This window comes from Onychomys torridus, chromosome 19 (genome assembly GCF_903995425.1).
Source record: "Onychomys torridus chromosome 19, mOncTor1.1, whole genome shotgun sequence".
NCBI lineage: Eukaryota > Metazoa > Chordata > Mammalia > Rodentia > Cricetidae > Onychomys > Onychomys torridus.
The window spans coordinates 26,746,700-26,759,690 of NC_050461.1; the positions used below are offsets into that span (position 1 = coordinate 26,746,700).

General features: G+C 36.8%; 1 protein-coding gene across 1 annotated transcript in view; it reads right to left on the bottom strand.

Moving 5' to 3' along the window:
- The window catches only part of Themis (thymocyte selection associated), a 174,431-nt gene that overhangs the window by 128,626 nt on the left and 32,814 nt on the right, over window positions 1–12,991 (bottom strand). Inside the window, exon 2 of the mRNA XM_036168522.1 lies at window positions 1,507–1,668. Coding sequence (XP_036024415.1) covers window positions 1,507–1,668 — 162 coding nt within the window. The remainder of the gene's footprint in view (window positions 1–1,506; window positions 1,669–12,991) is intronic.

Sequence of the window (12,991 nt, forward strand, 5' to 3'; positions counted from 1 at the left end):
ATGTAGCTCAGGTATACATCAATCATACTGTGAAGCATATTACATTATAAAGCTTTTGTGATTTTTCATTCACTACTCATTTGCTCATTCCATTCAAGTGTTGAGTTTATTCTCAATGTACTTGATGGTAGAAATATGAAGTCTGGGAAATAGCAGTGTAGAACACACACCAATAAATAAGTTGACTGGCCAAATTCTGCTATCCACTTCTTTTTATATTAAAGTTTTTGTTGAGCCAGAAACCATGGTCATCAGTTGGTCACCTGGTATGTTAGCCATAGTGATCATCATGTTACAAGAGTGTAGCAGGGTAATAATGACAAAAAACCTGGTTACAAGGCTTTAAAATGTGATGGACTGGCCATTTATAGAAAGTTTGACAGCCCATAGTTTAGAGAACAGGACAAGTGAATCACTAGTGGCTACCTAACAATATGCATACTGTGGTACTCATACCGTAAGAACATAAAGAAGAAATACATATATAAGGGTAGGATGTAGGGCAACCAATTCCTATAAGGCATGGTATTGGATACCTAAATAGAGTTACATAGATAAAAAGGAGCAACCAGATCAATAAGATCCTGTGGGCAGAGAGGCAAAGAACTGGAGTAATTGTTAAAAAAATAAAGTAGATAGGTTTAAGTGATGCTAATTAGTTTCAAACCCCTCATGAAAATGTAGTTTTGACCTTTTTTTCACTTTTATCATTTTATTGGAGAGGGATATATGGGCAGGTTCTTATTATGTGGTGCAGATTGTCCTTGAAGTCATGATCAACCTGTCTCAAAGTGCTGGGATCATAAATATGCACTACCATGATCAGCTAACAGAGTTACTGACTCTAGTTAGAACATCTAGTGATGCACTTGGCAAAATGCACTCCTCAGGACCAGAAGGTCTGGTGTGTTATTGCACAGTCAGATGACTAAGGTTAATAAATATGTCCTGTACATTTCAAAGAGCTAATAGATAGGTTTCTTTACATTTTTCACCAGAAGGAAAAAAATAATTAATACTATAGAGGTCTTTAGTTTGATTTAAATATTATGTATACATTCATGAATGAAAATATTGCATTCCTTCATTAATATTGTGTTTATGTTGCTATGTACCATGCAAAAATCATCGTACTTTAAAGACACACTAAACACTTATAAATAGCCATTTGTTAACTAAAATGACTAGTTCCCACATGAAAAATGCACAACATGGTTGCCTTTTGTAGTTCTTGAATTGATTGACCTATAAAAATTATAACTTCTTCAACCCACACAACTACACAGCCTATCCCAGGCAGTTATCACCATTGCAGACTTGCAATCCTAAGCAGGACAATCTTGAGGTCAAGGTCAGCCTGGTTTACTTAGTGAGAACCTGTCTCAAAACCACAGCAGCAGCAGCAACACCAAAGCGGTAGGAAAGTTGCCATTTTTTCTTTGTTTCCAATTGCTTTTATTGCATATGACTATTAATAGTTTGTGAAGTGGTTGCAATCAACTGTACCTGGAAAATTCATGGGCAATTCAAAGGGCTTCTGGGACACAGAATCTCTAGTATTATCCTCACAAATTTCAGCCATGATCTTCTTAATTTTGAGACCTGTGATTTTAATCACTTCTCCTGTTGACAAACAGCATTCATTGCCAAACATTTCATAAATAGACCCTGAAAAGAAAGAAAATAATCTTTTTTTAAAAAAAGGTTAAGCAGTAAAAACCAAAATCAATGTCAAGAGCTTTACATAAAACGTTTTCACTCAATTCTTCCCTTAGCCACCTAACAAACAGGAATTAAATCTGACTGTCCCAAAAATGTATACCATACAACAGGAAACATATTGGATTTTCATTTTATTCATAGGGCAAAGGATAAACAATCTTCTTTTTCATTATTTTAAATGAATTTATAGTTTGCTCATCACCTTTAGCTCATTTATCCAAGATCAAACCACAGCCAGGTCTCCCACTGCCAGGATTTATGGCACATTTTTGCCAGGTCACAGAATTAGGCCTATGTGAGTCAACAGCAATTTGAGTAAGTTCTGCAAACAGGGCTATAATACAATCCAAGACCCAAAGACAGACAGGCTTGTGCACCAGGGTGTCATACTAACAGCTACCTACTGGTTTTTCAGATCTGCTTCCCTTCATCATTGTGAATTTATGTCTCTTTGGCCATTTTTATCTGTTGCTCTTTGACAAGCTGGAGACAATGCTCAATACCTTTATGGCAATAGGTGGCAGAGCAACCCAGCAAAACAGAGCAGCGTCACTGTGGTTCACGATTTCAGCCTCCTTCTTGACAAACCTCTCATCCTAGATACAAGCGTGAAGGTTTTCATTCATTTATGTTCTTTCTGTGTCTCCCAGTAGAAGGAGAATGGGCAGTGAAACAATCAGACTATGAACATCAGGGCAGATGAGATCACAGTTCTGAACAGTCAGCCCTAGTCATAAAGAGGACAACTCAAGACAGCTTCTCTGGAAGACAATTGCATCACAAATGAACAGTAGTTTACAACTGGTGTAAGGAGCACTGTACAACCACAAGCATGTAAATACAACAGTAATGTGTCCTTCCCTCCATGATGGCTCAAAGCCTCTTGATCAAGCTAAACATAAGGCTATAAAGACAAAATGCTAGCTCTGTCTGCTTTCTGAATTTTTCTCTTTTGAAAAGTAAATTTTCTATTTCCATTTTTTTTCTTTAGTGCCCTCACAGTCTCTGGTCTGATATATAGATATAGGTATAGATATAGATATAGATATAGATATAGATATAGATATAGATATAGATATAGATATAGATACTATAACCCTCTTATGGCATTCATGGCTTTCATAAAAGTTTATAAAGCTGGGATTTAACCCAGTTTAAAACACTCTATGACTATATCAGTGTCTCAACAGGTAGCATGATAAAACACAATCAAAGAATCTGAAGGTACTTGACTTACATAGGGACAATTTATGTAACAGCACAGCCACCTCTAGGCAACCTAAGAAAACAAATATTCTGACCTTCCTCGTTCTTCCAGAGTACCTCTGTGGCCAGATTCTACCAGAGGGCAAAGAACAAGAGAGATGCGAACAGACTCGTGGAGGTGAGGCTCCCAAGCAGAGTAGAAATGGAAGTCCAACATGTACTGAGAACATCAGTCCTGGGGATCAACTTGTCTGGTCCTCAAGCTTTGAGTATCTGATCCACAATCCCCATTTGCCTTCTCCCACTGCTCTCTTAACTACTTTTGTTCCTGTGCCTTCATTAACCTGAGTACACAGAGTTACCAGTCTCAAGTACTTTTTTGAATAAGCTGAGGGAGAAAATAAATAAAGAAATCCATGCAACATTTACTGTCAGTGAACTGAGAACAGTTATATGCTATGATAAATCACATACTAACATTTTATACCATTACCACTATATCATCCTGTATTTAACTTTTTGTGAGTTTGGTTTTTATTACTCCCAATTCTAGTTTAAGGTTCATTATTAAAAAAAAACATTGCATTATATTTTTGTATGATTACAATATATCAAGGCCCCCTTTCCACTCAGTCAGTAACTGAATGTCTTAGGCCTTGTAAGTGGCAGTAGGCATCAGGAATAAAATGTATAGTCTTTTCCCTTGGAACACAGCCTTGCAAAGAGTGGGCAGGTAGGCAGACCACTGAAAAAGACCAGGAAGAAGCCATAAGGTAGGAAAGGCAGAGTATCGTGAAGTCTCAGAAGCATTTCATTTCCATGGGCAAGAGCAAAGGAGAAGGAATCCTGAAGGAGACAACGGCTAGTGTGGACTTTGAAGGAAGGGTCACATGATGCAAAAAATGGGCAGAATAGTATTAGAAAAGTCCTAAGATATGAAAAGAAAAACTTGGCACATTCTGGAAACTTTCAGTAGTTTCTTGTATCTAAATCGTAAAGTAAGAGAAGTGAAGTGTTTTTTAGTGTAGTTTTGTCTTGTTTTAAGAAGGAATAGGTAGAGGGAGTCAAAACAATACAGTTTTTTATTAAATTTATAATGCACAAAACAATGGTCTTAAGTAACTTTAAAGTCAGGAAATCTACATTTCCAGTTATCAGGGTCCCAGAACAAATGCCAATTTAATAAGAGGTCATTTGTACTCTAGACATTAACTACCTAAACTGTGGTCCACTGTGTCACCTGGGAGCTTGTTAGAATCTTGGCCAGAGTTGCTGATTCAGAACCTGCATTTTTAACAAGCTCCCCAGATGATTAATCAGTACATTAAGGTTTGTAAAGCACTGGTCTGCAAGTACACAACTGAAACAACCTGGTTTGATATTGTGGCAAAACAAATCAGAGGAACATGGGCCACCCTCCCAGAGAAAACCTTGGGTGTCACCAAGGTGGGGAACAGGAAAAGGATTTGAGATATGTAAGTGTTAAAGAAAGATTTTTTTCTTTATTATGTGAAATAGGACATCATTTAAGTGAATACCTTTTAGCTGAAAGTGTCTACTCTTCCATATGGTTTATAGCAAACTGAATGGCAGAAAATTCCATCTTCTTTTATAGGTTCAAAAAGATCCAAAATTCAAAAGAGAAATTTGTGCAAGAGTATATATCAGTTTGTAAGGGCGAGAAGCCAGAAAATTCAGTGACAGTAAAATTACATGTTCTAGCCAACACATTAAAGGTTTCTAGTCTCATCCTAAGCACTTCCTTTATTAATATTAGGATAAGAACACTATGTGAATGCTAACAGAAAAGTTTTCTTTTAGCATGTGACTACCATTTTGTTTCTAACCAGGAAAGTTCTCTCTCTCTCTCTCTCTCTCTCTCTCTCTCTCTCTCTCTCTCTTTCTCTCAATGTCTTGTATACTGTATACTGGACTGGTCTTCAACTCATGATGCAGCCCAAGAAGTCCATAGACTTCTGATTTCCTGCTTTGTGTGTCCCAGGTACTGCCATGCACAGTCAACATGGTGCTAGAGATGCACCCCAGGGCTTTGAGCATGTGAGGCAAACACTCTACCAGCTGAACCACATCCTCACCACTTCTATACTTGAAAGGCTGCTCAGGGGTCTCCAAAATGAAAAAGTTGTGTCAGTGACAGATAACAAAGCCATATACTTGTAGATCCCTGAATCAGGCAAGTTTCCCATACTTTGTTCTTACCAATATAATACCTCCTAAAATATACTTTTCCCTGAGTTTTAATATAATGATGAATTTTAAAAATAGACAACTTTCATGAGCTCAGAATAAACACATATGTGTGATTGCTTCTTAAACTTTTGCTGAGATGTGTGTCTGAAGTATGTTTGCTTATGCATAGACATACATATTCAAGTAGTTTTCATTCCATTTTAACCAGGAGACATGCATTTTGAATATGCAAGTCTCAAATCTATTAAATCTTTACAGACTGATTCTTTCCAAGTCAGAGCATATGTATTCAGGATAATGCCAAACATCAGAGCAAACTGGAACAAAGCAGCCTGTTTTCAGTGATCAAACATTGCCCCTGAAGGATGTAATGAAAGACCCATGTGCCTTTGAAATCACCTTTTCTGTAATGCTACTTTGCTTGATAAAAACGACACATTAATATCCTTTTATAAGCTCATCCCTTGCTTGACAATTCATATAAGAAATGCTATGATCACATAGGAACAGCCGAAATGATTGGTTCTATAAACTTTTTCCCCCTTCCATTTCTTCTCAAAGTTAAAAATGTGTGGTAGTCGGGGAAAGAGGAAGCTCCATTGTTTGTAGGTTTTCTGCTCAGTGTTCAAACACACCATGCCCTAAACTATACCTGTCCATCATTCCTTTACCTCCTCACCAACCTGTCCCTGCTCAACTGACCCTGAAGATTCAGCTAACACTCATCCTCAAAACCTCCCTATATCCAACCTAAAGAAATGTTCATTCCCTCCTGTGTAACCAGAAGTTTTCTTGTATCCTGTCTGGCCCCACAGTCACACTCACCCAAGTAAACACACAGAGGCTTATATTAAATAAACTGCTCGGCCATTAGGTCAGACCTACCACTGACTAGCTCTTACACTTAAACTCAGCCCATTTCTGGTAATCTGTAAGTCACCATGTTTTCTGTGGCTGTAGCTGTGTGCCTTTATATGCTCCTCCCTGGATGGTGGGCTGGCATCTTCTGACTCAGCCTTCCTCTTCCCAGAATTTTCTTTGTCTGCTTATCCCACCTATACTTTCTGCCTGGCCACTGTCCAAGCAGCATTTTATTAAACCAGGGTACAAAAGCATTATCCCACAGCATTCCTATGCTCTACAAGCACTTTGTACACACTTCCTCACAGACCTTTGGGGATTATTATCACAGCTTGAATTGGGGCAATTTCTTTTTATTATTGACATCATGTACATTTGGTGATTTATTATGATTTCCTAGAAAAAGGACAAGTTAGCTAAATGTACAAACCCTCCCCTCCCCCATCTCACCCCTCAGAGCTACTATATAGTTTTTGTCCATACTAGATCCCTCATGAATGTTTTCATTACTAACCTTTACTGTAAATGTTAACAAATTAGAATGATTATAACTGTCTTTCTATATCAGCATGTCTTACTCAAGAGTTGATGTGAGGTGTATTTTCTGTTGTGTGGTTACTATCAAAGAGATAAACACATGTCAGATTATCTGGCTTCCTCTTCGGTACTCTAAAGAATGTAAAGGGCAGATGGTTCTTTGATGTGATTTCTACTTTTATTTTTCCATGTTAGTTACAAGGGATTGAATTTATGGCCTTATGCATGTTGGGTAATGCTGTGGAATTTTTGTACACTGTGTGAAGATATATTGCTGTGATTGATTTAATCAAGAATTGCCAAATACACAGGAGCTATCGGGGTGACTGCCAGTCAGAGAGAGAGGAAGTAGGAGATGAATGTAGGCATGAGAGAGATGCCAGGAGACACAGAAAAAGCAGGATGGGTGAGACATGACAGAACGTAGACTAATAGAAATAGGTTAAGTTATAAGAGCTAGTTAAAACTAAGCCCAAGCTAAAGCCATGCTTTCATAATTAATAATAAGTCTCTGTGTCATTTTTGGGAGCTGGCTGGCAGGACAGAAAAAGACTCACCACAGGGTAATCATTCCACAACTGGGCTACATAGCCATTTCCCTTTTTAGTTTGAGACAGGGTCTCACAAAATTGCCAAGGCTGGTCTAAAACTTGCATCCTTAGTGTCTTGAGTAAATGGGATTACTGGCATATGCCATCATGCTTGACTCTCCATTATATTTGGTTGTATATACTGGACTTTACAGTGAAGTTCATGTAAAGCTTTGTGATAGATATGGCTGTATTAGGAAGTCTTACCTGAAAAATATGGTTTCTAGTATATGACAATGTATAAGAGAACCATACTGGTTACCTATGGGTATATATTTTTGCTCCTTGTAAATATGTTGATGATTCTATGCTCAAGAACAGTTTTCATTATTAGGAAGCAGCATATCCATAAAGGAAGCCTCTAAGTATGAAATTATTATATTAGATATGTATCCCTAAGCTTCCTGATTGATAGATTAAAGATACTATTAGAGAGAGCTCTTTGAATTTTTCTAGATAATTTACCATACGGATGAAGCTTAGAAGGAACTATGACTGGAAAAAAATATTTGTATGGCCAGCCTTCTATAAAAGGATACTCCTATCTACTCCAAGACCAAGACAAATTCTTTCCCACCATCTGAAGAATCTACTTAAAAGTAAAGGGGCATGTTGTTAAAGCACAACGCTGAGATCACTGGGTACATGAATTAGCGAGCCCATTGCTCACCTAACAGTAGGATAAGACCCTGACTGTTAATAAGAATCTCAAGTCCATGCTTTCCTCACCCCAACATATCAGTCAAAAGGATAGTAAAAGTAATGATGAGTGCTCTCAAAATGATTAGTGAATGGTCTCCACAGCCTTGAAGAATATGGGATTTTCCTAATTAATTAAGGGTTAAAATATTATCCAGGAAATGAAGCCTAAAAGTAGGAGTGTGCAAGACATTGCAGTGTATGCCGGCAATGTTTTGAAAATCTGGATTTGGGGCTGAGGTAGTGGCACACACCTTTACTCTCAGCACTCAGGAGGCAGAGGCAGGTGTATTTCTGTGAGTTGAAGGCCAGCCTTTTCTACACAGCAAGTTCCACTCAGCCAAGGCTACATAGTGAAACCCTCCTCCAAATAAAACAAAATGAAATCAAATCTGAACAACAACAAAAAAGCAATGAAAGACCTTACATATTGGGAAAAAAAAACTGAACTTTAAGAGAAAAAAAAGAAAAAAATTAAAATGTTAGTAGGACCAGCAATTTAAAAAGAGCTGAATTTTCTGGCTATACTGAGTTATACAAATTCAATCATAAGAATTTTACTTACTGTACTAATTGGGGAGGAATAATTCAGTTTCTTAAATGGCAAAACCTGTGTAGCAGGAATCTTAAAGAGTCTTATTAATAAAATCAAACCTGAGGCCAGGTATTGGGGTGAATGCTGGAAGATCAGAGAGACAGAACAAGCCACAGCCACCTCGCCTCACCAGTTCCTCAGCTGATCCTGTTTCCTCAGACTGCAAGCTTCTGAGTCCTCATCTGAATGGGTCTCAGCTGAACTGCTGCTAGAAGCTTAAAAGCTTAACCAGCCAAAAGCTTCTAGTTTCTGGTCTTCAAGCCTTATATAGCTTTCTACTTTCTGCCATCACTCCCTGGGATTAAAGGATCACTTCTTGACATTAAAGGCGTGAGTCACCACGCCTGGCTGTTTCTAATGTGGCCTTGAACTCACAGAGATCTGCCTGGCTCTGCCTCCCAAGTGCTGGGATTAAAGGTGTTTGCTACCACTGCCTAACTTCTATGTTTAATATTGTGGCCATCCTGTTCTCTGACCCCAGATAAGTTTATTAGCGGGCACAATATTTTGGGGAACACAATACCCCCACAAGTCTGTTAATTTAGCATAATTTTAAATACTGTACTATAGGGTTTTGCACATGCTCATTATTACTGATGTAGTCTTTGGGCTCTCTGTCAATGATTGCCACAGTAAAAAGATGGAGGGTGTTCTGTATGAAATGAATATTTCTCCTATGTAGTCCCAAATCCTTTTGTATTCTATGATAATGGGACAGACTTGTAGTTCTTTACCACCTGATATTAGTGTTGACAATATATCCCTACATTTTATTCAAATTTCAAGCAGCAAAATGACATTAAAATAGTAAGTTTCTTAGGAGTTGGTTCATTGTTTTCACAAGGATTTGGTTTCAAATATGGGTTATGACTATTAAAAGCCTGCCTAAGTTTTATAACCAAGATGTTAAGCAAAGCTACTATAGACCAAAAGTCATAAAGCTGTTCTCTACTTCTCACTTAATGAATATGAATGTACTGGCTATGTTGATTATCCAGGGCTTCAAATGTACTGTAAAATGCACACACAATACATAAAAGTAAAACTTTACCATGGTATACATTTCCCAAAGGTTATTAGCATTAATACAGCACTTAATTGGCAATTATGCTTGTGAATTATAGTATAGAAATCAAAAGTAAAGTTTTTAGAAATTTTTACAGGCATTTTGAAGACAAGGTTCATTAAAGTAACTAATAGAAATTAGTATTTTGTATGTATTTTTCCTCAATTTTTATAATTCATTTTAATTGCAGTTTATCAAAATACAAGTGTAGTGTGGACTAGAATAACAAAATAAATTGAGTCTTCACCATAGAGAAACATCTCTTGAGTATTAAGTAGAAGCATATGACCACAGTCAAACAGGGATGCAAAGGTAGTCTCAAGCAGTTCAAGAGAAAAAAAAAAAAAGAGAGAGAGAGAGAGAGAGACCTAATACACAAAGTGTTCATTGGAGTTATTAACTTGGCTCTTTTGGTGGCACCAGCAGCATGGGTACTCTGATTATACACATTTTAATCAACATGACAGTAATAGTTCTAACTGCAAATTATTACAGAGGGATTCTGATTCCCACATTATTCTTCTCTGAGTTGTACTAGACAGTGCTTGGGCACAGTTGACCTGGATGCTATGATGCATACTATATGTATCTATATAGTCATGAATAGGTTTGGCCAGTATTCTCCATGAGTGAGATGACCAACATCTGTAGTATATTCTGCCACTTGGTCCGGCTAGCATGATTCAATTATGACACATTTCCAATGGACTCAGACATGACTTAATAATCATCTTCTACATAAAGTTCCTGGTGACCCACCATCATTTAAAAATTGCTTACCAAGGATGATTTATCTCCTGACAGGCTTGCTTTCTGATTAAACTTGTTTCCTTTAACCCCTTTTGGATGTTATTTACTTTTGAAGATTGTAATTCTTGGGCGAGTTTGCTAGCAAACTCCTTATCAAAAGAAATATAGCAAAATAATATAATCACCCATTCTCCATTTATTGTAGGGCAGTTGTTTACACTAAGGCACAAAACCTACTTTGATAGTAACCATAGATTTATATATCTTAAACAAAGCTATAGTATGAAATTAAATCTAAAAATCGGTTGAATTTTAACATCTTAATGTGAGCTTGTAACTTATATACAACCTCATATTACTAAAGTACTACCATGATGACTCTATAATCACAGTTCTACTGAGTGACTATTCAAACTATCTCTGAACCTGTTCATTGAAGGAATTCCATTTGTTTTAAGCATTTAAATGGGAATAATTTATGGTGACCTATTTTTTTAGTAATTCTTATTGCTAAAATACTCTTCATTATACTAAGAATCATTTATCTTCCTATAGGATAGGCATATAAACTCCTTTAGCCCTAGGGATAATATAGAAAACAATGGCTTTAACTCTTCCACACAGAAACTTTGAAATGTTTAAAGAAGGATGTCACCAGTTGTCTATTCCCAAAATGAAAGTTGTCAAACCCACTGGAGATGTGCCAGAGGTTTGGTTCATTGTGGGTGGCTTACTGGCTAACTATTCGAACCATATCTTTTATGAATATGAAGGTTGTCTTGGAGGTTTACAATATGGTAGTACCCTGCCTTTCAGAAATATGTGTGCTTATATTCCTAGAAAGGAAGTTCAAAAGAAATACTAAGAAGAGCCAGCCATTTCAAGGCAGCCATTGACTTTGTCAGTTAGGATGATTAATTTTCATTGTCTGCTTGGAAGAACTGGAATTACCCAGGAGACACACCTCTTGGTGTTTCTTTGAGGGCATTTTCAGAAATATTTCACGGAGAAGGGAAGACTTGGCCTGTGGTCTCCCAGATAAATTTGTTAATATACTCAGAAAGCTAGTTGGGCACACTCACCATTGCTGCCATGCCCTCCCATGCATCCCCTCAAAATACTTCCTTCCCCGAAACCTACTTTTTGTCAGGGATTTGGTCACAACAATGAGAAATGTTACTGACATAGCAACAAATAGCAAAAATAATTCCTATAGTAAAAAACAAAAACAACAACAACAAAAATACACTGAAATAACTGAAAGCCAGGTAGTAAGTTCAGAAAAACAGTATCTCATCAGTAACCAAATTCTTCCTTTAAGTACATTCCTCTGTTAATCCCTAAGCATGAGGATTACTCATTCAGGGAAGGTAACAACATTTTTTTTTTGTCATTCTTTGGTTGTGACACTCAAACTTTTTGAATGTTGGAAAATAATAATCTTGAAAACATCATTTTAATTGAAAGATAGAAGTTTTTCACAATTACCAAAATCTTTTCTTGTGAATGTTATAATAAAAAAAATGGATGATTATTATATGATGCATTTAATCCAAGAGGGATGCAGTATGTACATAAAGGGATTTTTTTCCAATGCTGAAAAGAAAATAGGACAATTTCTCAGTTGCAAAGATAAAGAAAACTAAATACAATATGCCAGTTTTTACTTTAAAAAATCAGTTCTTTACATCACACCAGGAAAAGAAATGTTTTGGAGATCAAAGTTTTTATGCTACAAGACATTTCTTACTGTGAGAAGTAAAGCCCAGGTCATGAGGAAGAAAGTCACAGAATTTGTCTTTTGCTGGTTGATTGAGAAGAGAGCAAAGGATTCTGGTCTCTGAGAGTTTGTGGCTTGGTGGCTGAGTGTAGGGCGTGCTACAGCCTCAGTGCTGAGCTGGTTTTAATGTCTCACTCCTCTCTCATTTAAAGTGTTCAAATTTCCCATGCATTCACTTCATCACTTAGAGTGATGGTTTTAACTTGATGAGAAATATTGCTTTATCGATCAGATATCAGTTGTGGAACATTTGGGTTTGGTTTTCAAAATGACTAGTCATTCTAACAGACTCCCAGAAAGTCAATGAGAAGGCACATCTGCAATGCTACCTTTAACTGGAGATGGGCAGCATTGAAACACTTGATAGATATGGTAGGTTTTAGTGCTCTTTTCTCTTCCTTTTAAAATTTGATTTCCTTCCTTACTTTTGCATATTCTGATTCACTGACTTTTTTATTTGTTTGTTTTGGTTTAACACAAAAAAAGAGAAGGTTAAAGGCCTAACATGTCCTCAACACAAGGAAAATTAAGCCCTGTGCAGTGACATACACCTGTCACTTCAGCACAGCGGTGGCTGAGGAAGGAGGATCACAAGGATGAGACAAACCTGACTGAGATAGACAGCAGGAAATTGTGTTAAGACGCAAAGCAATAGACATACATATGTTTATATATGCTATGTAATTTTATAAAGTACAATGCTCATTATGAGTTACCTAATTACATTTTTATAGTTTCATTTCACGGATTTTTTGCAGTGATAAATCTAAATTAAATTGGTTGGCAACATCACTTAACAATTCAATTTAGTTTTGCAGATCAAATTTTTCTTGTAAGAATTGTTCTCATTGTATACAACCTACAACAAATAGAATGTCTATATCTTTGGAAGAATGACAACTCTTTAAACTTGGTGTTCAGATTAATGAGACATTTGAAATGCATTTTTTATGAGACAACATCTCACTACTCTG